Source organism: Protopterus annectens, chromosome 6.part0 (assembly GCF_019279795.1).
Source record: "Protopterus annectens isolate FY-2018-M chromosome 6.part0, PAN1.0, whole genome shotgun sequence".
Taxonomy (NCBI): domain Eukaryota; kingdom Metazoa; phylum Chordata; order Ceratodontiformes; family Protopteridae; genus Protopterus; species Protopterus annectens.
In genome coordinates this window covers 823,141,069-823,167,428 of record NC_056737.1, presented here as the reverse complement: position 1 = coordinate 823,167,428, position 26,360 = coordinate 823,141,069, and the positions used below count along the sequence as shown (strand labels likewise).

At 41.9% G+C, this 26,360-nt stretch overlaps 1 protein-coding gene across 1 annotated transcript in view; it reads left to right on the top strand.

Annotated features, from left to right (window-relative positions):
- Window positions 1-26,360, top strand: part of ASPG (asparaginase) — an 856,377-nt gene that overhangs the window by 495,143 nt on the left and 334,874 nt on the right. Inside the window, exon 6 of the mRNA XM_044073584.1 lies at window positions 22,320-22,446. Coding sequence (XP_043929519.1) covers window positions 22,320-22,446 — 127 coding nt within the window. The remainder of the gene's footprint in view (window positions 1-22,319; window positions 22,447-26,360) is intronic.

Sequence of the window (26,360 nt, the reverse complement as noted above, 5' to 3'; positions counted from 1 at the left end):
TATCTCAAAAAGACTTGAAACTGTCACAGAATGTTTCACAACACTAAAATGTCCTTTTCCAGTTTTATCAGATATAAAATAATATAATCTGCAAATAAAGCCAACTGTTCTTGATTACCATATGAATAACATGCTTGAATTTCTGAGTCCCTTATGTTCTTTGCCATTGGTTCTAAATATAACGCAAATAACAAAAGGGAAAGAGGACACCCCTGCCTGGTTGCTCTGTTCAAACAGAACTTATCTTAGAGGACCCCCCTGATTTTAATTTTCACCTCTTAATTAACCTTATCATGTCAGGGAATGCAAATGTTGCCATTGCTTTACTCAGGAAATCCCAGCTTACTCTGTCAAATACTTTCTTTGCATTAAGACCCATCAACAGCAGTGTTATTTTCCTACATTCTGCTGCCCTCTGAATCATCATTGTTCTCCTAATGTTATCAAATGTGTCTGCCCTCCTCACAACCATATTGATCCATCTCTGTCAATTCTGACAACACCTTTGCCATTCTTTTAGCCATTATAGACATAAGCACTTTAGAATTATGGTTTAGAATCGAAATGGGCCTATATGAAGCTGGATCTGATGGGTCCTTACCATGTTTAGGTATTACAACCACCACAGTTTGTTCCCAGGATGTTGGTTCTAGTTCTTTATCCCTATCTTCCTACCTAGCTTCCAAACTTCCAGTGGAATACCATTTATTTTTGGAGTCTTTCCTGCAGATTGGTTATACAGCACTTCTCCTCCTATCCTAATTGTTAATAATTGAGTCTCATCTACCTCTAAATTGGCATATTTAATTTTTCCATAAATTTTTCCATTTATACTTTTTTTGATTTCCACATTTCTCTGCTTTAACAGATTTTCATAAAATTTCCAAAATATTTCTAATGCCTCTGCAGGATCTCTCATCATTTTCCTTGTTATAGGCTCCCTAACAACCCTTTCTCCTTTCTGTTGTGTGAGGTGTTGTGCTAAAAGCTTTTCTGCTCTGGTTTCATTATCAAGAAACAGTTGCGCAAACGCAGTCTTTCAATACTAATGCATATTATCGAGGTAATCCCTTATGTTCTCTTTAGTACTCTGCAGTTGCTCCTCTTCTTGTTCTGTGAGACTCCCCCTTTTCTGCAGTATTTTAACCTTTGTCAGTCCCTCTAAATATTTCTTGTTACTTCTTAACCATATCTCTTTTTCTTTTATTTCTATCCTGTTTTTAAACTCCACTTTCATTTTATCCCACTACCAAGCTATATTTTCTGAAGAAATTTGTATCTTCCCTAATAACTCCTGAATAATTTACAGTACCCCTTCCTTAAATTCCTCTCTGTTTAACTGATAGGTGTGGAAACACTATTGTCTCATTTTTATTTCATTATCCTGCATTTTATTTTAGCTGTTATTGGTGCTTGGTCTGAAATAGTCACTGGATGTGTATCAAAACTTTTAATTAAATGCGCTTGTTCCTATGAAATATAATTTCTTTGTAGTCTAGCCCAGTTTTTGTACTTTGGAAAATAGTGTGTAAATTCTCTCTGAGCTCCTACTACTAAATTCACATTTTCCGTACCAAATATTTTCATAAATTTCTGAAAAAATATGTCTTCCTTTGTTATATTTTCCCTTCTTGGCCTCCAGATACATCCTCACTGTTGCAAATCAAATTCCAATCCCCATGTACAAGTAATATTCCCTGCTGAAAGCTGTTTATTTCTCCCAGAATTTTTTAAGCTGTATTGTAGCAGTTTTAGGTGGACTATAAATACATGTAAGCCAAGTCATCCTGCTTTGTCATTAACCCCTTACTACTACAAATCTACCTTTATTATCTTTTTTCCTGTTCTATTAGTGTTGGAGCTCTTCTAGCAATAATATAAGTACTCCCCTTTTCCTTTGTCCCAGATATTCCCTTGAATAACCATCCTGAAATTCTTTCTTTATAAAACTCACAGGCCCAGCACTTTCTAGACGTGTCTGCTGTAGCAGAACTATTTGCACTCTGTATTTCTTAGTATAGTTCAATACTCTTTCTTTTTTTGTAGATACCTGTGAGACCATTCATGTTAAAGACAATATGGAAAGTGCTACCATTATGACAAGAAGTTATATTCTTACTTGTTGTGTATAACAGCTTTTTTAAAAAATGTCTAGTTTCAGCTTTTGTGTTACATGTATACACCGTTTGGCAGGCTGATATTTTTATACAGTTGTTTCTTGTCATGTCCATTTGAAACTATGTCACATCTTACAAGACTTTCTGTTTTAATGAAAACCCTCAAACAAAAAACAAACAACCCCCAGAACACCCCTATAACCTATTAACTTAATACAAACACACAAATCTAATAGGAATAATTATCCCAGATTGACAACTACATACATTTGTTTTGACCTATAATTAAGGTTATCCATGCTAAGATGCATGGTACAGCCTGTGTTTCTACATCTATTAAGTGCTGTTTGCTTTTGTCTTCTCTTTTATTCCCCTCCCAGATAAAAGCAACTTGAATGCTTTCAATAAACATTACTTTTTTAGCCATTGAACAAAAAAAAATATTCTTATTTTGTTGCTCTCTTATCAGCTTGTCTCTGTAGAAACATGCAAACCAGATATACAGTTGCTTTCAGCTACAAGCTTCTTATGTTGTACTGTGAGCATTTATTTGTTAAAGGAAAACTTTTCATTACTGTCAATGTTCCCTTTATTTATTTACTTCCACTTAAAACTTGTTGTTAGATCAAGCCAAGGGCAGTAATCCAACCATTCCCCTATGCAAAAGTAAGAGAAGCATAGCAATTTTACTTATATCAGGATCTGTACAACTTACAACCTGTCCCTCACCTCAACAACTCAGGATTACAGCCTATTATCTTAAATGTGCCTCTATCACCTCTTTCTTCTCTTTGTACATTCAGTGCCCACATTTCGTAGAACTAAAGAAAAAGAAGAACGAAAAAAGGGCACCTTTTTACTTTAGTATCCTTATAACACACCAAAATAACTGAAAATGTTTTACTGCATAATATGCAGTATATATCATGTTTTATAAAAATACTGTTAAGAACATAAATTGTTTTACTTACATTTAAATCTTTTCTTCCCATCTCATTAATGTTCTTCCAAACACACTTCTAAACCTCTTAGAGCAATAAATGTGGATAAAGCCATAAATAATGGGGGTCAAGACCCAACATTAGTGACACTTTTTAAATATTGCTGTTACAAATGTAGAAAGTTGATATAATAACAGTTTTGCCTTAGCACAAATTTCTGAAGGGTATGAAGTCTGAAACGTAAATGCCTGTCATTATGTTCTGACTTCAATCCTCAAACATTTGGCAAAGATTTGCCGGAAAAACAGAATTTTATGAGGAACAGACCAAAAATATGAGGCAAAAATCTGGACATTCTTTGAAAACCTGGACAGTTGAGAGAGTATGCTTCCAAATATTAATGACATGAAGTAGGGCATATGCTTTGGAGTGCCCTACAAGTTTAACAAAGTCAAAAAAGTCCAACATTTCCAGGTTTCCTTGTTCAGCCATATTTCACAAATGTGATTGATGCTTTGTAATCCCACATTTTTTTCATTAATTCCAAGTTGCTAGTTTTCTTCCTGTTGATCTCCATCTCCCAACATCAGTCTGTGTTTCATTTCCAATGTACTTCTTCTGGTTCTTCTAGTCAACTCCTGTGCTTTTCTCAGTCTCTCATGCATTTGTTTGAACAGTGGAAAAGTTTCACTGTCAATATCTCTCTGTGAGCTTTATTATCAAAAGAATAAGAAGAAGAGCCCCCTTTTTGTTTGATAGCTTACTTTTTGTTGGACAAACTTTTATATTTCCTCCTTAGCCCATTGTGTATCAAAAAATGATGTTGATGCTGCAGGAAAAATATTTGGAAGACAGCTGGATACAGCAGCTTGAATATCATACCTGCCTTTCAACATTCCCTGTTTGCTGGAATAAATTTACTCTTCTGCCTGGTGTACAGTGAGTAATCATTTTCCACAAACACTCTACTGTGTCCAACTTTTAGTCCTTTGTCCTTCTGCTGCAGTTTTGTCAGAAGCAACTTTCTGTGCTGATAGAATTGCATCTTAATTATTAGAGATCTTGGCTGCTTTCTCATGGTCAGGTTTGTAACATGCTCATGATGTGCCCTTTCAGTTAATAGCTGATGCTGTGGAATAGCAGACCAGTTGCTTATTTTCACTTTCCTAAAAATTAACATAGTCTGTTCCTTTCAGTTTCTGTGGTATAGCAGAAAATCTCAGGTTTTCCCGATCTGCTCTGTCCTCTAATTTTACCATTTTTGAAAGAGCTCTTCTTGAACAGTCTCATACTCATACAGCCTTTTCTTCATTTTGATCTCTGTTTCTGTTTTATCAGCTCATTTGAATATCTGTTTGAAGCTTCTTCCATTTCTTTCCAGCCTTTTGTTATTTAAGTTGATATACTCCTTCAGTCTTTTGTTTATTTTAATCAGCTCTTTTCCTCCGGATTACTGGAAGGCATGTCTTGTACCAAAGTTGGAGCTTGAATTGTTTTTTTTTTTTTTTTGCTGAACAGCTGCAGGATTCTTCCTAGCCAGTGTTTTCTCCTCACCTTTTGTGGTGGAGTTTCTTTCAGGTTCTCTAAATGTCTTCTTTGCTAACATCCAGACAGTGCACTTAATGTCCAGTAACTGAACTCTACCCAAAAAGGTAAATTCACTGGCTGTCTTTTCTGAGTGAGTTTTCATACTGCAAAAGCTGAAATTAAGCTGTTACTCAGTGTGCAGCCATGTTGGAAGTCCCTCCCAGAAGATGCCTTTTTGATCTTCATTTCATGATATTCAGTTATGTAGTTTGCATCTAAGTCTAGAACTTGCCCCCATTTCTCCTGTAGACCTAGACTGAGTCATTGCAGCAGTCATGGGTATGATTCCCACAGCCTGCATTTGCCTGTCTATGTGACTCTGAACAAGTAATTTTACCAGACATTGCTACTAGGTCATCCCTGACAATGTTTCTTTTCCTTTACAAGAATTATTAGTCTCTGTAAATGTTGTCACATTTAACTCATCTAACATTTTATGCTGTCAACAACTTTTCTTCTATCTTGTTCTAAGAGAACTGTGACTGTTCAGGTACTCAACATGACTTAGAAAATGTTTGTCTGCTAACATTTCTTAGGAACCTGTTAGGCCTGTACTCCTTTTAGTAGTTCTGTGAGTTGTATCCTAAAAGGGAATTTTGTTTTGGTTAATCCTTTGTGTGATAGTGTATTATGGATTCATGTTGAGTCATCAAAGTTAGTTTTGGCAAACAAAAAAACAACTCTTCCACACACAATTCAACAATTAGGAGAGGGATTCGGTCTACAGTCAGAAACACCATCATTGTTTGGTTGCTGTAGAGGGAACAAACCACCTCTGTGTCTGCTTGGATGATGGCCCCTCTGGCCATCTCTTAACCTTGCACTGGGGACACTTCCCTAATGAAGGAACCAGTGGGCTTAAGACTTCTAAGGGAAGATTGATGGTCAGCAGGTACAGAGGCAAAAAATGCCTAAAAACATTGTTATAGTCTGATATGGTGACAAATGTCATTGTTTACAACTGATATCAATTATGAATTCCTTGTGTGCTTGCATAAAGTTTGAATAGAATTAGCTTTAATATTAATTTGCATGGACTGACTTTATGTAAATGTAACCATATTAACATTAAATTATATGTTAAGCCCACTGATTATAACAGTTTGACCTGATGTCTTTTCTATCTAGTTTCAACCTGTGAGGTTATCACATACTATTTGTATCCAAGACCGGCCATTCTAAAAGACTTCAACTATGGAGCTCTGCCTCTTTTACCCATAATGTCCTGCTTTCTCTTCTCTACCTCGGATCTTGTTAGCTGCCTCCAGAGACTTCAGTATAATTTGGAGCTCTGTTGTGGATTTCTGTATCCTTTCTGGTATTTAGTGGGATTTTTGCCTTGTAACATTTTGAGTCAGTTTAGTGTTAGATAAGGGGTAGGTTCCTTTTGTGTAATTTGTTTTTGGTGTTTTCTGCTATTTTTCCCCACCCTTTTAGTCTTGCTGTTGACAGAAAAAACTTTTTTTATGCGTTTTTCAGGTTAGGTTAGGTTAGGTCTGTAATTGTTTTTGGTGTGCCTTTTTATTTGGCTGTTTTTTTCAGGTGGTGGTTTTCCTTCACCATTGACAAAGCGAAGGGATTTTAGAAAGTTGCAGCATGCAGCTACAAGTTGCCATCACAGGATGCACACAATTGGTGTGTGTACTGCCTCCGCACCTTGCACTTGGACACCAGGTGCTCTTTTTATACAGGCCTTGGTACCTGCTCTCTGAATGAGTGCTGGGCCAAGTTAATGTTAAAGGGCTTGTTGCCCCTGGGAGATCCTGTGGTTTCCACTCTAAAGAAAAGTGATAAGGATGAGCAAGTTAAGGTAAGGAGTACTCTAAGGACCACAAGGTGTAGGATAAGGACAAGGTGGTACCACAAGTAAGTGGTCCACCCTCGTTCTGACCAACTGGATGAGAAGTTCCACTTACCTTTTGCTTCCATGGCTTTGTCGATGCCAAGGTCCATTCCTTCTTCTTGGAACCTGTCTCTACTGGTGTTGACTCTGGAGTAGGTCAGTGTCCCTAGCTTTAAGCATCTGCAGTCCCTTCTTCATTAAGGGTGCAAGCTCAGTTAGGGTCCATTCCCTTTTTCTCCTGTTGCACATTGAGAATTTTCATCAGCATTCTTCCCCTCTCCATCTTAGATCCATCTGCTGGAAGGTGGATTTCCAAGCCCTCAACATCAGCCTTTTTGGCTCTGTCTGCCTGCTCAGTAAAGTTTTAGACCTGCAGAGTTGGGGCAACTGTTGTCCTTCTTACGGCCCCAATTCAGCTAGCTGTTATTCCCACCAACTTGGTCCCAGTACTGGGGGGGTCTGCTCCGTTAGGTGCTTTACCTCCCACATGCCCTTTGGCTCCATGGTTTATGGAGCTGGATGTCTTGTTTCCCCAAGTGTCAGGTCCAATGACTTGGCCACTTCAGGCCCCAACCCCTAACTTGGCATTCTCGACTCTGATAGTGTCTAAGCCATATGCACCTCAGAGCTGAAGGTTTGGAGTTTTTCCTCATTCTTGGAGCTTCAACTCTTTACAGTTTGTCTCCAGTCTCAGTGTCAGGGAAGGTCAGGTTGGCCCTGGACTCAGGAGGCTATATGGGTTCTTTGGATCCCAGGACTGTCAGCCCCAGGCGTCCAGCTTTGGTTTCTGCCTTCGACATCATATCAAGGATGCTCTCTAGGCCAGAGATGGAGATGTCTGCAACAGCTGGTAAAACTCCCCTATCTTCATCCAGACCTGGGGATGCACATTGGGAGGATCCAGGACAGACCATACCTTTGGGTCTCCAGACCATCCTACATCCAAAGTCCCCTGCCTCTTCCACCTCCCTCCAGAATCTCCAGTCTGTGCAAGAGGAAGCCTGTATTCCATAGAAGAATCTCTCACAGAGGATACTGAGCTTGAGGAATGAGGGGGGGTCCCCAAAATGCTCCCATGAGGATGCATCTTTTGACTATCTTATAGAGCTCCTTTGTCAGTGTGGGGGTTGAATTGCTGAAAACTGTTGGAGACTTTTGGTGCGGGCCCATGCACATCATGGGTGGCTCCCCTACAGATGGGCCTATTTACCTGGTGTCCCAGAGGGCTTGGAAGGAACCAGATATGTTGGAACCTGTTCCTGTAAAAAATGAGATCTTAGCGCTCCCGAAGGATCAACAATATTGGAGTAAGGGTCCCACTGTTGATGCCATTGTGGTGGCTGCAGCCAACAAAAAGGACATTTCAGAAAAAAGTTCTTCTGTCTGCCCCCCCCCCCCCCAAACAAGGAGTCTAGGGTGCTGGACCACATACTGAAGCATGCCTATGCCTCTGGGACTTTCTCGCTGAGAGCGTTAAAATTATTTGGCACATTTGACAAGACTTCAGAGTGACATTGTTTCAGAAGTGTCAACTATAGTGAGGACACAGCAGGCACCTGAGACTCAAATGATTCTGGAGATACAGTTGTCAACCTTGCAGTCTATTTTGAATGTGTTTATGTCACTGATCTCCAGTAGGGCTGATGGCATGCCAGTACCACTATTGCCATGTGGCGCCATGCTTGGTTGAGAGTGTGTAATTTTTGCAGACTTCTTTAAGGAATCCCTTGTCAGCTCACCTTTTGATGACTCCTCTTTTTGGCCCAAAGGTCAAGAACATTTTAACCAGGAGTGAACAAGATGGGAAGACAGTGTCTGCCTTCAGAGTTCATGTTGCCATCTCTCCATGGACCTTCTGTAGGGTCAATAAGAGGGGCGAGCATCTCTTTTTCTGTAAAGCATAGCAGTATTTTAGGACACCCCTAGTGAACATTCCCATCATGTCAGGAAGAGCAGCCAGAATATACTCCATCCATGTGGTAGAGGTGTTCTGCAGCACCAGGGCTTCCATGGGAACTTTCTCCAGGAGAACATTTCAACATACCTGAAGGGTTACCAGATTGTACTAGTCTGAAGGCATTTTTGGGAGGGGTCACTTGGCTCTTCACCCAAAACTTGGGAGGCCAGGCCATAATATCATATGCATGGATGTTGAAACTTGTGTCCAGAGGCTGCACAATTCCATTTTTATTTCTGCTGTGAGAAAATACCAAGTCCCTCCCATATTTTCCAGCCCTTCAGAGAAGAAATGCAGCAGTCAAGATTCAATAGCTGCTGCTTAATCAAGTCATCCAAAACATCCCACCAAACCAAGGAAGATCTGGGGTATATTTCAGGTTCTTTTTGGTGCCAAAAAAGAACAAGGACCTTCAATTTTGGATCTGAGGAAACAACTGTTATATGAAGCATACCAAGTTCCAATTGGTTACAGTGCAACCTGTTTTTCCTGTATTGAGGAAGGATGAGTGGATGTGCTTGATTGAGCTCAAGGATGGTTATCTTTATATAAAGATTGCGAGGCAGTTCAGGAGATGTCTGTGCTTCTGGCTGGGAGCCAATCATTATCAGTTCAGAGTGCTTACCTTTTGTCTTAACAGTGCTCCCTGGGTATTTTCCAAATGCATTGTAGTTGTAGCAGCTTGGCTTAGGCTGCAAAGGTGCCAGGTCTTTCCATATCTGGACGATTGTCTCCTCATCACCTCCATGAGGGCATTGTTGGGACTTTTTATTCAAATTGTGCCTCTAACTAGGCATCGTCATTAACTGTGAGAAATCCATTCTTCAGTCACTTCTGGTGTTGGAGTTTCATAAGATGTCATTTGGGTGCAGTCTGTCAGACAGCATGGCTTCCAGTACATGGGGTGAGTTGCCTTTGTGCAGAGGGAATTCATCTGCTTCGCTTCCACAACCTCCCAATTTCCTTGGTTCTGAGGCTTTTGGGTCATATGGCTGCATCTATTTGCCTGGTGCCCATGGTGAGGTGCCCCACGAGGATATTGCAGTGGACATTAGTGACGTATTGGTCTTATATAACCCATACTATGAACTTTCCCATTGTCATGACAGACGTTTCTCAGACTCAGATCAAATAGTGGTTAGAGTCGCCCTTGTTTCTGCCGGGAGATCTTTTGCTCTTCCCTAACTTTAGGCTACATTCACTATGGGTACCGCCCTTCTGGGATGTGGGGACATTTCAAAGGAACTTTTCAGGGGAATCTGATCAAATTTCATGGCCAGTCTTCACATCATTGTCTTGTAGGTGAGAGTGGTCCTGCAACCTGTTGCAGGCTTTTCTGAAAATTCTCTCCAGGGGTGTGATCTTGGTTCCCATGGACAATATGTCTCTGGTTTGATACCTGAACAGATTGGGGGAACTCTGTCTTCTTTGTTTGTCAGCTATGATAATATGGCAATGAGTGATCTCCTCTCAAGAGTTTTCTGATAGCAACACACATCTCGGGGAAGACCAGCATCTTATATGACCGTATAAGCAGGAACAATTCTTCTTCTTCATGAGTGGTCTCTGAATTCAGAGGTAGCAGCCCAGATATTCGAGTGCTGGGGCACTCCTTGCTGCAATCGATTTGCCACACTGTCCACATAAAGAGCAGCAGTTTTACACCATGGTTCCCCTGTGGGACAGTCACCAAGGAATGCTCTTCTGTATGCTTGGCACCTGTGTCCATTGTATGTGTATTTGCCTCACACCCTCATAATATTTCTTCAGAAGGCTGCCCATTGCAAAATGACTGTGAATCTTGTTGCTCTGTTTTGGCCTCAACAAGTTTGGTTCAATTTTTTATGGCCTCGACCCCATGCCAGGTATGATCTCTCACTCAGCGGGGATTCCCCCCCCCCCCCATAGTCTTCATACCCTAAAATTGACTGCATGATTTCTTCAGTTCCCACAATTGCCAAAGATCCCAAGTTCTGTGATCGAGTTGCCAGTATTTTATTTTGCTATCAGAAGCCTTCTACATGTGAACTTTATACTAGTAAATGGAAACGTTTTGTAATTTGGGTGTAGTCGAATGGCTTGAATCCCTTATCAGTCCTGCTGGATGCTATTCTGGATTTTCTTGCTGACCTTTTTCATTCTGGGTTGAGCTATTCTACCATTAAGGTTCAACTGATGGCTATTTCTAACTTCTGTATTGGAAGAGATAATAGCTAGTGGCTGCTCTGGAGATTTGTAAGACATTTCCTGTTAGTTACAGTTTTTTATGACCTCCCATTCAGGATCCCGCTTCTTCTTGTGATTTACCTTTCATGCTCCATGATGTTCTTCGTGTTTCACTGTTGCAGTCATTACATTTGGGTTATCTGCTTGCAGGTAGCCCTCAGTCAGCCTGATTAACAAAGTCTTGGGTCCTGCGTCGGTTGCTGTCCCTTCTTCCATGAAGTCAGGTCATCAGGGGTATAAAATATGCAGCAGACGCAATTACATCAGTCTTTCTTACCATGTGGTGCCCGAAGCAGAAGCAGTTCATAAGTGCCGGTAGGCCGACTCCTGAAATTTTCATTTTTGAGTTTCAGAACTGAAGTCTTCAACTAAAGCTAAGTACCCCGTTGGGGAAACTTTTTCTTGCTCCTTCCCGATGTCAGTAAAAGTTAATAATTGCATTACTTGTGGAAAGCAAATACTTCATAAAGATTTTCATTCGTACTGTATTCCTTGCCTAGGCCCTGACCACAATGTACCTTACTGTCAGTTTTGTGCTTTATTTAATCAGCGCATTATCCATTGTCGATATATTTTCGCCTCTAAATATTTTGGTTCTCAGTTTAATTATCCAGAAATGTTGTCGTTTAGCCATCCAACTACTTGGATTCCGAAAAAACGCAAAGATAAAGACAGAGACAGGCCGCTGAGGTCCAAAACTGCCGACGACGCTTCTCCTAAGCCAGTCGCCAGTTCGCCAGTACTCAGTGAGGTGCATTCACAGCCCCTGATACCCGCTACTTCTGATTCGCAGGCCTCTACTGAGACCCATTCAGAGTGCAGTATGTCGCGAGATGCTTCAAATATGGAACCCGTGGATGTCTCTACCTTGGATGGGTCCGGAGCCGCTGTGCAGGCACCGGCTTCTGAGGGTGTATTCAGGCCTATGGACTTGCATATTAAACCGACGCCTCCTTCTTTACTTAGGCCTAAATCTCGATCCATGCCTAAAAAAATGATGCCCAGGCCACATGCTCAGGCCTCTATGCCTAAAAAACAAATGATAAGAATGGCTGAAGATCTAATAACTCTAATCAGAGGTGGCCAACCCCCTCCCCCTTCTAAGCGACCTAGGACTGAAGTTGATTATGAATCTTCTGATCAGGATTCTATTTTTTCTGAGTCTTTTGAAGATCTGGATTTGCCCTTATCTACTTATGAAGATTCTGATGCAGAGGACTCCATTCCCTCTGCTTCCCCTCCTGAGGATTTTTCTTTTGGGGAAACCTTACATATTCTTAAGGGAACATTTCCACTGGGAAAGCCAGGATCTTTCTGATTCAAAAAAGAGGCTTAAGGATTTCCTTCTCCTATCTCAGCATAGGCCTTTTGCTATTCCTCCTGTACTAGACATTGTTGATGATGCTTTTTCGGAATCTAGTTTGGCCCCTGATTCCCTGCCTCCTGCTCCCAGAAAACCTGACAGATACTACAGGGTCCCTGAGTCCCACAAGTTCCTTTTTAAAAATCCTGTTACAGATCCAGAGACTATTTCACAGGGGCCCAAGGGCATTAAGGCTTCTACGGCTAAAAATCCTACCCCTTGTGATAGAGACTCCATGGTGCTGGATAGATGGGGTAAGAAGGTTTACAATTCTGCAGCCTTGGCCATTAGGGCTTTAAACTGCCAGTTTCATATGTTAAAGTATCAGCAACATGTTATTGGACTGCTTAAACAGAAAATGATGTTGATTCCTGACTGTGTGGAAAATAAAGAATTGCAGAATTTAATGCATTCTGCTAAACAAGTTGGAAAACATATTTTGCAATATGGTTTTGCTTCATTAGAGGCCTCTTGCAGGGCTGCTGTTACTGGGTCTTTGCTCAGAAGGCATGCTTGGCTTAAGGAGCAATCTTTGCCTGATCATGTTAAAGCTAAATTGTTGGATGCTCCTTTAAATTAGGACTGCCTGTTTGGCAACAAGGCTGAGGAAGTTCTTAAAAAGATGGAAGATAAAGCTAAATCTAAGCAAACTGTTAAATATTTTTTATAAGTTCAGCCTCCTAGATTTAGTAGGCACTGGCCCTCTAAGAATTGGTCCTTTCCAGCTCCTTCCAGGTCTTCTCAAGCCAAACCCAGATACAGCAAAAACCCCAGGTATCAGTCCCAGGGGACACATAGAACAAATCAATGGGGAGCCTCCACTTCCAAATCTGGGAATAATAAGACTCCCCCCTATGGTAAACTGTCTCAATTACTTTATTTTAAAATTTCCAAACACTCATCAACTGACTGCCCCTTTGGGGGGAAAGATTGCTCTTCATGCAAAGAATTGGAAACTCATTACCCAGGACAAATAGGTTTTAAATATAGTGTCCCGGGGATACAGATTTCACTTCCACACATTGCCAACACCAAGCGGGTGGCTGGACCTAGCCCCAAGTGGGCAGAGGCCCCAAAACAAGTACTTTCTCTCTTAAGCATGGGGGCTATTCAACTGGTGCCAGAAGAGGAAAAGGGACAAGGTTTCTACTCGAGACTTTTCCTGGTACCCAGAAAAGACAATTCATGGCGTCCTATCCTGGACCTGTCTACTCTAAACACCTTTTTGGAGATTCCAAAATTCAAGATGCCGACTCTTCACCAATTACTCCCTATGCTAGGCAAATATGCCTGGTTGGCAACACTAGATTTAAAAGAAGCATACCTGCACATCCCAATCAGGGAATCTTGCAGAAGATACCTATGCTTCAAAGTAGGCTACACACACTATCAGTTCTCTGCACTGCCCTTTGGCTTATCTACTGCATGCAGTGTATTCACAAAGTGCCTAGCTCCAGTTATTGCATTTTGCAGGCAAAGCAATATTCAAATATACCCATACCTGGACGATTGTCTAATTCAGGCAGAAAGCCAGGACATACTTTTGAATCATCTGGCCTTTGTACAAAGTAAACTAACTTGTCTGGGGTACACCATAAATGAAAAGAAATCACACCTGATACCCTGTCAAGAAATTAAATTCCTGGGAGCAAGCTTGAATACAACTTCCCAGATGGCTTACCTCACGCCGGAGAAACAAATTCATTTGACAACCTACTTCAAACAAGTGGCCACAAAAACCCTGCTATATGCAAGACAAATACTGCAAGCCTTGGGGTTCAGGGCCTCCTGCATTCTTCTAATTCCAAATGCAAGACTGCATATGAGGAACTTACAGTGGTATCTAAAAAGCCTATGGTGTCAACATTCTCAGGATCTAGAAACAATGATTCCTATCATACCTTGCCTATGCCTAGAGTTCCTTTGGTGGGCAGAGGCCTGCCACCAAAACAAGGGACTACCCTTCACACCACTCCCTGCCACACAAACCCTAACAACGGACGCATCAGACTATGCATGGGGGGCTCACCTGGCAGGGAAGTGCATTCAGGGCATATGGAACCCAAGTCAAATGCACCTGCATATCAATCAAAAAGAAATGTTAGCTGTACAGAATGTTCTGACAGCCTTCAAGGACCAGGACAACTAATGGTAAAGATGGACAACACCACTGTTATGTGGTACATAGACAAGCAGGGGGGTACACATTCTTACCCCTTCTGCAGACTAGCCATGGCATTGTGGAACACAGCCTTGAGCTACCAAGTGCCACCTACAAGCTCAATTCCTGCCAGGAAAATTAAATACACTGACAGACGGACTAAGCAGAAACCTCATGGACCCACACGAGTGGAAACTGGAACCAAGGATTTTCAACATGTTGACAAGCAAATGGGGAGCCCATATATAGACCTGTTTACTCTCCCCAGAACTACCAATTGGTCAAATTTTGCATAAGGACTCCCCACAAACAATCCTAGAAAGTGGATGTTCTGTCCTTCAGCTGGAAAAACCTATCAGTCTATGCCTCCCCCCCCCTGCCTCTGCTCTTCAAAGTACTACTAAAAATCAAACAGGACAAACCAAGGATGATTTTGATTGCTATGGGCTGGCCGCACCAACACTAGTACTCCCTCCTGAGCAGTGTGTCATGGTTATCCCCATGGCACCTGCCTCATACTCCTTCCCTGTTGTCTCAGCAGGAGAACCAGATTCTGCACCCTCAGCTTCTAACACTGAACCTTGCAGCCTGGCTAATTACTTAATCTCTCCTTTACCATCCCTCAGTAAACCTGAGATGCTTCACAAGGGCCTGACTTTTTCCTCCATTAAAATCCAGGCATCAGCCATTTCAGCTCATTACAACACAGAACCTCCCCTCTTCTCTCATCCACTGCTCAAGCAGTTCCTCATAGGGGCTAAAAATTTGAGACCACCCAGGAGAGCTCCAACCCCAGTCTGGGACCTTAACTTTGTCTTGGAGAAACTCACTCTACCTCCTTTCGAGCCAGCTGCTACTGCAGACTTAAAATTTCTTTCTTGGAAAACAGCTTTCCTTTTAGCAATCACTTCAGCTAAAAGGGTTTCTGAATTGCAGGCCCTTATGGCAGTGGAGCCTTTCATCATCTTTCATGCGGACAGGGTGTCCCTCAGAACCAATCCATCCTTCATGCCCAAGGTGGTATCCAGTGTGGCTCTTAATCAGTCCATTAATTTGCCAACCTTCTTTCCCAATCCACAGAATAAAGGGGAATGGATACTGCATTCCTTAGATGTGCACAGACAACTTAGATTCTACTTGGACAGAATTAAACCTCAAAGGAAATATGAACAACTGCTGGTGGCATTTGTTGCAGGGGCAGAGGGGAAGGTTATTTCAAAGCAAACCATTTCTAAATGGATAAGCCATTGCATTAATTTCTGCTATAAGCACCATGGAAAACCTATCTCCCAGGGGATCAGACCTCACTCCACCAGGGCTGCATCTACCTCTACAGCCTTTCTCAGAGGCGTCCCTACCAGGGACATCCTAGAAGCTGCTACCTGGAGTTCTGTACATACTTTCACCAAACATTATCATTTTCCAATTTTCTCTAACTCCAGAGCTGGCTTTGCCACTGCAGTCTTGCAGGGCCTTATAGCTGGCCCTAATGCTATCTAAATTCCTCCTCCCAACCATAACTTTGGGAATCTACCCAAATGTAATGACTGCAAGAGTGAAACACGAAGAACATAGTACAGTTGTGTACACTTACCATAAGTGTAGATGTTCGAGTGCATTCACTGTTGCAGTCCTGGCTACCCTCCCTCCAGCCCCCTAACTTCGTTTGACTATACTTCTACTTTCCTTTATTAGGCTTTAAAGCCTTTTTGGTGTATTTGCTTTTTTGTTGGGAGGTATGTCAGTGTACTTTTATATTTAATTGCTTCCCATTAGGGGGCACCTGACATCTGGGGCAAGAAAAACTGATGTAATGGCGTTGGCTGCATGTTTTATAACCCTGATGACCTGACATCATGGAAGAAGAGACAGCAACCAATGCAGGACCCAAGACTTCGTTAATCAGGCCGACTGAGGGCTACCTGCAAGCAGATAACCCAAGTGTAATGACTGCAACAGTGAATACACTCGAATGTCTACATTTATGGTAAGTGTGCACAACTGTACTTTTGGACTGTGGGTTGAAGACTGCCTTCCCTGTAAGAACTGGTAGTAGATTACTGGCAAAGAGAAAGAAATAGGGGAGTGCTAAATGAAAGATCATCCCTGGCTGAGTTTGTAGTTTGTTGTAAACTTGAACCTGTAATTAAAGAAGGGATAACTCGTAGGGAATATAAAATAATACATGATAGCTATAAGAATTAATCAGAAGAGGTGGAAAAGACTGGGAAATGAGAATGGAAAGGCAGTGTACAAAGGAATAATAAGAGGATTCTTGTATGTCTCCCAAGTATGCAAAAAAATCTAGGTTTAGCATTTTTTGCATGGAAGTGTTTTTATAGCTGTTTTTATTCTGTGAGTAGACTCCACGGGATTTTTTTCAGCAAGTAGATTTCTGAAGGTGTAATGGGAAAGAGAGGGGTACTTGGGAGCTTTTTGGGAATATTACGAGTTGATAGGTTCATAGGTTCATAGGTAGGTACTAGGCTATCTTCCCAAGGGCATTTATAAGCCTAGCCAGAATGTGTCTGCTTGGCTTTCGCCTTCCTTTTAAATTAGTTTCCTGTGCCTCTGTCTAGCAGGGCCATTGAAGTGATACCAGGGGTAAATTTACAATTTCCCATCCACTTGTCAAGATTTCTCTTGAAGAGAGTCAGTGAAGGGCACTGCCTAACATAAATTGGGTTTATATTCCAGAGCGAGGGAAGCCTCTGGGACAGCAATCTGTCTCTCCAGCATGTCCTGTTTATTGTTGTGATGAGGTTTAACTCGCTGGAGCGTGTGGCTCTAAGGGATTTGGTTTTCTTGAGGTGGAGCATGTCCACTAATTCCAGGTGGGACATGGCCTTGTACATCAGGCAGAGATCACTTCTGAACAGGCGGTAAGCAACCGAGTAGAGCTGGAGTTTCTTTAGTCGAGCTGCATAGGGAATCTGTTTGAGGCCCACGATCCTCTTGGTGAGGTACTTCTGTGGTCTTTTCAGCTGTTGTATGTGTCGAGTAAGGTGCATTCCAAATGGGGCATTGTACTGTATCATGGGCATAATGAGTAATGAGTAGAAGGGCACGATGACCTCTCTTGATCTAGATGTGAACCCTCTCGTGATTAGGTGGGCTGCATAGAAGGATTTTCTAACCACTTTGGCAATGTGATTATCAAAGGAGAGGTTGCTATCTACATGGGTCCCCAGATCCCTGATTACATCTTCTGTACTTAGTGGGTTACCACCTATGTGATAATTCGTGGGCACTTTGTTTTTCCCAAAGGGGATGACTATGCACTTTCTGGCATTTAGCTTGAGGCCATGGTTCTGACACCAGTTATTTGTTTCCGTGAGACCCTTCTGGAGGATGTCTGTGTCAGCAGGAGAGTCGATTATGGCCCCCAGTTTGTAGTCATCAGCGAACTTGGTCAGTCCTCCCATGCTTGCCTGTACCTCAGAGAAGTATATACTGAACAGGAGGGGTCCCAGGACTGAGCCCTGTAGGACACCACTTGTAACTGGTTTAGATTCGGACATGGTACCTGCAACTCTGACAATATGAGTTCTATCCGTGAGCCTATTGGCAACCCATCTCGTGACATAGGGGTTAATGTTCAAGCTGGTGAGCTTATCTATAATGCCAGAGTGGGGAATGTTGTCAAAGGCCTTAGCGAGATCCAGGTAGGCTGTGTGGACTACCGTTCCCTCATCTATGGCCTTGGTACCTATTTCAAAAAAGTCAACTAGGTTTAGGAGGCAGGATCTGCCTTTAACAAAGCCGAATTGAGTAGGGTCCAGTGTCTGGAGGTTCCCAATGTCTTTGTTTATGGGTTCCATGATGATGCGCTCCATAGCTTTGCAGACCAAGCTAGTCAGGCTTATAGGGCGATAGTTCCCAGGACCTGTTGTGGCACCACCTTTGTGGAGCGGGATAACTGTTGCTGTACGCCATTCCTTGGGTACATAGCCTGTGGTAAGACTGAGATTGAACAGTGAACTTAGGTGAGGGTTTAGTTCATTTTGGAGCTCGTGTAAGACGCAGCCTGGGATACCATCCGGTCCCATTAATGCTGTATTTTTGGCTTTGGAGAGGGCTGTTTTCACCTGCGTGTCTGTAATGTCTGGGGCTCTACATTCTTCTGGGATGGACACGGGCCCTTTTGGGAGTGAGGGGGGGTAAAATTTGCACTGAATCTGTCGGTCAGGATGTTGGCAATGTCAGTTGGTTCAGTGTATTTTTTGCCATTTTGCACTAGCTCAGAGCAGATCTGAGAGTTGCCACCTAGGTTCTTGACATAGCTAAAGAAGGCTTTGTGATTATCTTTAGAGTCTTTGGCAATTTTTCTTTCGAAATTGGCCTTGGATGATTTTATGAGGGCTCGTAGTTTCTTGCTAATACTGATCAGGGATGCCTTTCCTTTTTGAGATTTTGCTTTATCATGTAATAGTTTCCTCCTTCTGTTGTATAGCTTGTTTATGGACGGGGACCACCAGACTGGTTTCCTCTTTTTGGAGGAGTGAGTCTTGGTTTTACTTGGGATGGCTCGATCCATGCATTCCTGTAGGTGCTCATAGAATGCATTTGTAAAGGATTCTGTGGTTTGGACAGCATTATCTTTTAGCGAGGGGGCTTTGAAACTTTCCACCTCAGTCTTGAGAAGCGTGAAGTTTGCTCTTGAATAGTTTTTCACAGTGGTTTCCTTGACTGCGGGTGGGGTCGGGATGTGGATGTCCATTGTGATTAGTTTGTGGTCTGATCTTACCAGTGAGGGGTTTACCTCTCATGTGGGACACTGGTTTCCCATGTTGGTGATGATCCGGTCCAATATGTTGTCGCCTCTTGTGGGTGGGGTGACCAGTTGTTCCAGGGTGTTTGAGTTTATAAACTCTAGGAAGCGTTGGCCAAAGGAGTTTGTACTTTGGTAGTTTTCCCAGTCAATGTTTGGGTAATTGAAATCACCCAGTATCATGGTGTTTGGTATGATCTTCATATTTTCCAATGTTCTCAGGAATGCTGAGTGGGGGTCCTGAGACATAGTGGGTGATCTGTAGCAAGCTACGATCTGAAAAGCAGCTTTTCCCACTGTTAGTTGCACATGGATGGTCTCCGAGGCCTCGTGCTGTGCTACTAACCTGGAGGTATGGGTATCCCTTATGAAAATGGATACACCCCCTCCTTTTGTATTTCGGTCCGGTTTCTGGGGCTAAAAGGTATGGTATGAGTTGTAGCCTGGTAGTGCTGGGGTGCTCTCTGGAGCCTTGAACCAGGTTTCTGTTACTGTACAGATATCGATTTTCTCCATACTGAGGAGTGCCTCGAGTGCATGCTTTTTGAAGTTTAGATTTCTGGCATTGAGTAGCATTACCCTCAGTTTTTGGTTACTTGTGTTGTTTATGTTGGTGGGTTTGTCTTTTGAGCCTTGCCTAAAAAGGCACTATGGGGGTGGCAAGAGCCTTGGCCAGTATTTGAAAGCCTAAGGGTGACAGGTGAAAGCCATCTCTGGTGAAGCAGCGTGGCTTGTCGAGTATGTCATCCCATGCTGACAGACACTGGAGCCCCTTTGAACGACACCAATAGCTTAGCCAGTTGTTAAAACTGATAATTTTTTCTTTATACTGTGGCATCATTCTTGGTGAGGGCAAGGTGCTACTCAGGGTCAGGGTCATACTGGCCTGGGCTACATGATCAGAGGGCTGCTGTATGTCTCTTTTCATGTAGTCAAGGGAGATACATCTCCGGTTGTTCACACCAACATGTACAATGACAGAGTCATATTTGTACTTGTTTTGGAGTGACCTGAGTGCTTGTGTTATGTGGCGGATCCTGGCACCCGACAGGCAACTTACAGTAACCTTCTCCTTGTTCAGTCTAGTGAGTGGAACATCAGTGTGCCTGACAATAGAGTCACCTATTACTAGTATATTGGGTGTGTTATTTAGCCTTAGGGGCTGTGGTTGCGTGGCACACTAACTTTGTGAAGTATATGATACATTGTTGTTGTTAGAGGGTGGAGGTTGCTTGGATGTCTGCTTTGGAGGTCTCTGCTGCTTAGGCAGATTTTTATTTAGAGCCTCCGAGTATGTTTTAGTGTATTTGTGTGTGTTCTTTGCTGGTGCAGATATGACTGTAGTGTGTGAGGCTGGTAATGTGGTGCAAGTGTTTCCCTTCTCCTCCTGACTGACTGTTCCAACCTTGAGTTGAGAGAGCTTGGCCTCCAGTTTGGCTGTATAGGTGCATCTCTCACATACATGTGTGTTTGTTGGAAGGAGGAGAGGGTTGTCTGTGTACATGAGGCAATTGTAACATTGCCTCAAGATTCCCAGATTCACCAGCTGGACTGGAGCGTACACCTGAAACTGACCTTTGGACATGCCTGTACAGATAAATGAACTGATTTGCTGATTGTCCGGTAGGGATGAATGAGGAGCCTTGTACTACTGTATAGTAAAGGGGGGGTGGAGTTTTAGCATTTATTAGTGCTTACTGAGAGCTTAGAGCAAGTGCTGGACTGTAAAAGGAAGGTTAGAGTGCTTTAGTTGAAAGTTTTACTAATTCCAAGGGAAAAATTGAAGAGCAAACTTTGTGGAGCCTGGAATAATTTAACCCTAGCTAACCGGCGCTGTGCACAAAGCCGCACAAAACCGTGCAAATGCGGGTTGTAAAGCAGGGAGATGAAAGAGCTAGAAATTAGCCCAAAACTGCCAATAAACTACTAGTTGCTGGGCTGAGACCACTCCTCCAGGGACAGATAGGCTGCTTAAAGCTCCCCACTCTCACTGGTGAACAGAGAAACTTCCTTCTATCCAAGTAAGGATATGGGCAACACAGGAACTTGTACCACAGCCCTAAATTCAGCAGAACCTGAAAACTGGACTAGACTAGTTTAGAAAAGGCGGGAAACAAGAATTCTTTTTAGTGTTTGAAAACTACCTATAAAATACTTTGTTAGAAATGTTGGTAGTGCAAGTTGTTCCAACTAAGGAAATGATTTTGGGATATAGAAATTGAATTGCCTAGGCACTACTAAGGCACTGTTATTTTAATGCTGTTGGCTGCCAAAAAGTGGAAGTCAAAAGATAAACCAGCCAAAACAGCATTATTTTTATGCTGCAAAGGAGATAAAATAATTGGAGTTGAGATCTTTAGGAAAAGAAAGGAGCAAACTACATAGAAATGAATGGAATCCGTGGAAACATTCCATGCAGTGTAATGCTGAGGAGGAGTGAAATTTCAGGGAAGGCAGGAACTGAGCAATTGAAGTCATGTTAAACTGAATAATTGTTTAGAAATAAACCACATATGCAAGTAAAGGAGAAATCTGTGTTATAGTTTGTTCACCTTTTTATAACTGTATGTGTAACCACATCACTTTGTAAAATGTATAGTTAATAAATGCATTATAAAAAGTATATCCTGTCAGATTTGTGTTGAATACTATACAGTAACTTCTTGGTAATTCTTTGTTTTGTTACATTTGGCAGCAAAGACATTTAATGGTTATGCAAAGTGGTTGCATAACAGCTACATTAATGACAACATTGTATTATTTTATTTTATTTAACTCAACATTTGTTTACCGGGAAAGTCCGACTTGGAACAAAGCCAACTGTCAGGACAGGCAGAGGAGAAACGCTCTAGACACATGTCTTTGTAACATGGGAGGAAACCGGACTACCCAAAGAAAAGTCACACAAATGCAGGGAGGACATACAGACTCCACAAGGCACACCAGCCGAGAATCAAACTGGAGAACTTGCTGTGAGGTGACAGAGCTACCGCTGCACCACTGCACCATCTGCATTACAATACATTGTATTGGTGACACAATTTTATTCTTTCTGATGGAAGACTTGGATAGTAACATTGGCACTAACTGCAGCAGTAGCATTTGCATAATTTTTTCTTGGAAGTTCAGTTTGAGTGAGTCAGTGGTTTGCACATGGGTTGTGACTAAGGGGCAGAACATGATAAATGAATACATTTGTTGATCAAATCTTATAGGGAACTGCCACACTTACAACTGTACACAGTGACTTGACTCAAATCAGCTTTGGAGCAGATAGAGAGTTTTTTTTTATTTTTACACAAAATTGTGCATTGCTGCATATATTTATTTTGTAAATATTGTCTTTTTTATAGGTAACCCTTTATTTTTACCATAAATTGTACAGAGGGAATCGAGTTACCAAGGTGGATTCTGGCAGCTTCAATGCATTTACTTCACCAAATTTATCTCCACTTGCAAATGCCGAAGTTGATATTCAAAGTGAGTACATTTCATTATATTGCATATTTACTTTAGGCTTTAAACGGTGTGATTTGCCACCTTTTTTTTTTTTTTTTTACTTTTTCATTTTGTAAAGAGAAGTAAAAAAATGGTTAGGGCTATTTTTAAGAGATGTTCTGTCATATTGACCACTGATGCAGTAGCCTAAGCTGTATGGGTTATATCCTGTTTGTGGATATAACAGCCAGATAGCTTCCCAAGCTTCAAGGCACCTTCCACATGCCCAAATCATTAGTCAGCTTGAGCTGAGCTAACTAAAAAGACAGGTTTGGGTGCCAAGCCATTCAAAGCTTTCCTGACACTAAAGAGAGTGCTCCTGTGCGAGATTTTGAGGATCAAAGGTTGGCTTGTGCTGTTCCATAAATGGGCAGGTAAGTTCCCTTTGGTGTTAGACTTTCCACATATTATTTTTAATGTTTAAACTTACTGTCCTGTTAGGGAAGGTATTTTTTAAGCTAGGAATATGTGTTTTTACTGATTGTGGTATGGCTTTGCTGTACTTTTAAATGGGATTGGACTTTAATGTTTGATAATTTAAAAAAAAGATTTCAGCATTATAAAACTATGTTTAAATCACTTTTGAGGCTTGCAAAATGGGTCTATATCACATTGTCGAACTCTTAAAGCTTCGAACGTCATATGGTCGACACCATATGATCAAACTTTTAAAAGTTTGAACGTTTCAACGGAGATCTCCATACAGTGAGGAATGGGAAGATTGGGGGTGTGGGCGGTGCAGCCCCCCACATAGTGTGCACAGGGGCCTGCCCTCCTGCTTAAACCATTCAGGTAGGTTTTTTCCTTTGGTTTATTTTTTTTTTATTACATTTTTGAACTTTTGAAATTTTGATCGTATGGTGTCGACCATATGTCGTTCTTACTTTTAAAAGTTCAATTATGTAATATAGATGCTTGCAAAACAAATTAGAGAGATTGTTATTGTGTTTTTTTGAGAAAAGTGACTTTATGCTACTTTTCAATTTTACCGACTTGTGCTGCTTAGTTTCCCTGAGAAAGTGGCACCATTTTCAGCTTCATCGTAAAACAAGCTAGTGGTCCCACTTTCTGTCTTCCTCCCAGGGACAAAAGTTAACTTAAAAGACTTAGGTAAAATAGCATGCTAGCAATTTCCACAAGCACAGGTAGATGACTCTGCTGTGGCCAAAGCTGGTTCCTCAGACTACTGATCTTTTCTCCAGATCCCTCTAGTGTTGCCCATACATGCAGTATGGACCAGGGGTTAGCCACATCCTTTGTGGCTGTTGGGATCACCTCAGTGGGCAAGGGAGATACACACATTTGTCTGTGTTGGGATGAGGGACAGGGAATGTGCCCCTGCTTAACCAGAATGTTGTGCCGATCCCCAGGGAAGCTGTTGCTGCCATTAAAATCCTGTTTGTTCTAACTTTCCTGTCAAAAACAAAATGAAAACTAAGCATATATCTCTTCCTGCTTCAGTTTCACTGGACAGGAGTAGCTTATTAAGTCTAAAACAGTGTACAGGCTGTTGATCCTTTTATCACATGGTTTCTGGTAAGAGGAAAAAGGGATTCCTCTTTTCTTGAAGAGATTCAAGAAATTGAATCTGGAGAGGAATGTAATGGGGCCAGATACAGGATGTTCTTCGTGTTTCACTGTTGCAGTCATTACATTTGGGTTATCTGCTTGCAGTAGCCCTCATTCGGCCTGATTAACAAAGTATTGGGTCCTGCGTCAGATGCTGTCCCTTCTTCCATGACGTCAGGTCGTCATTGGTATAAAACATGCAACCGATGTCATTACATCAGTCTTTCTTGCCATGCGGTGCCCAAAGCAGAAGCAATTCGCAAGTGCCTGTCGGCTGACTCCTGAAATTTTCGTCCCCTATCTATTTATTCTAACTCCAGGGTCGCGCTACAGTGGAGAAAGGGCATAATGCTTTGAATTTCATGTGTCGATGTTATGAGTTTTGACCAAGTGAGTTTTCGGTGTTTTGGTCTCTCTGAAATCATATGAAGTAGACCCATTATATGTGTGTGTGTGTGTGTATATATATATATATATATATATATATATATATATATATATCTATATATCTATATATATATCTATATATATATATATATATATATATATATATATATCTATATATATATATATTTAGACACGTGCATATCAGTTATCAAAATTCATGTATATGTGCATATATATATATATATATATATATATATATATATACATATATATATATATAAACTCAAATGCCATGGAACAACTAGTCACCATCCCCACAAGAGGTGATAACATACTTGATCTCATCATCACGAACATGGGAGCACAATGTTCAACACCGGAGGTGTACCCCTCACTGGTGAGATCAGACCACAAACTAATCTCGCTGGAGGTCCTCATCCCACCCCCACCTGAAATAAAAAAGACCACAGTAAAGAACTTCTCAAAAGCCGACTTCACACTTCTAAAGACTAGTGTGGTCTCCTTTAAGGCCCCGAGCGGCGGAAAACAGTACTCAAGCCGCTGAATCACTTACAAATGCCTTCTACCAGCACCTGCAGGACTGCATGGATAAGGCAATCCCAAGCAAAACAAAGACTCTTTGTACCAAAGGCAAGCGTCCAGTCTGGTGGACCCCAGCCATAAACAAACTCTACAACAAAAGGAGGAAGCTACTACAAGATAGAGCAAAATCCTTAAGAGGTAAGACACCCTTGATCACTATAAGTAAAAACTAAGAGCTCTCATAAAATCATCCAAAGCAAATTTCGAGAGAAAAATAGCTAAAGACTCAAAAGACAATCATAAGGCCTTCTTTAGCTATGTTAGAAACCTGGGAGGAAACTCCCAGATATGCTCAGAGCTAGTTCAAAATGATGTGAAGATTACTGATCCTACAGACATTGCCAACATACTGGCTGACAGGTTCAGTGCAAACTTCTCCCCCACCAAAAGGAGAGATATCTATACCAAACGATTGCAGCCCCCAAACATCTCCAGCGCCCAAGTGTCAACCGCTCTCACCAATGCAAAAAACACAGCATCCATGGGACCTGATGGTGTCCCCGGCTGTGTGCTCCATGAACTCAATGAGGAAATAAACCCACAGCTAGGACAGCTGTTTAATCAAAGTCTTACCTCTGGATACGCACTCAGGAGTGGCGCACTGCAACTGTGGTACCACTTCACAAAGGCGGTGCCTCCACCGACCCTGGAAATTACCGGCCCATTAGCTTGACAAGCCTTATCTGCAAAGCCATGGAGAGGATCATAATGGACCTCATAAATAAAGACATAGGGAATTTGCAGACTTTGGATCCAACCCAGTTTGGCTTTGTCAAAGGCAGATCATGCCTTTTAAACTTGGTTGACTTTTTGAAACAGTCACCAAAGCCATTGATGAGGAAAGGCAGTCCATACAGCCTACCTCGATCTGGCAAAGGCCTTCGATACAATACCCCACTCGGGTATCATTGAAAAACTCATCAGCTTAAATGTCAACCCATACATCACAAGATGGGTTGCAAACTGGCTGAGTGACAGAACCCACAGGGTCAGAGTTGCTGGCGCCATGTCAGACTCAAAGCCTGTCACAAGTGGTGTCCCACAGGGCTCAGTCCTGGGCCCACTCTTGTTTGGCATCTACTTTTCCAGTACAAGCAAACACAGGAGGGTTATGGCTGACAAAGTTTGCAGATGACTGCAAACTGGGCCATAGTAGAAAACACATCTGACACAGATATCCTTCAGAAGGGTCTCACAGAAACGGATAACTGGTGCCAGAGCCACGCCTAAAGTTAAATGCCAAAAATGCATAGTCATACCCTTCGGGAAAAACAAGGTTACCCTAGCTACCAAATAGGTGGCAATCCACTGAGCACAGAAGAAGTTATCAGGGACCT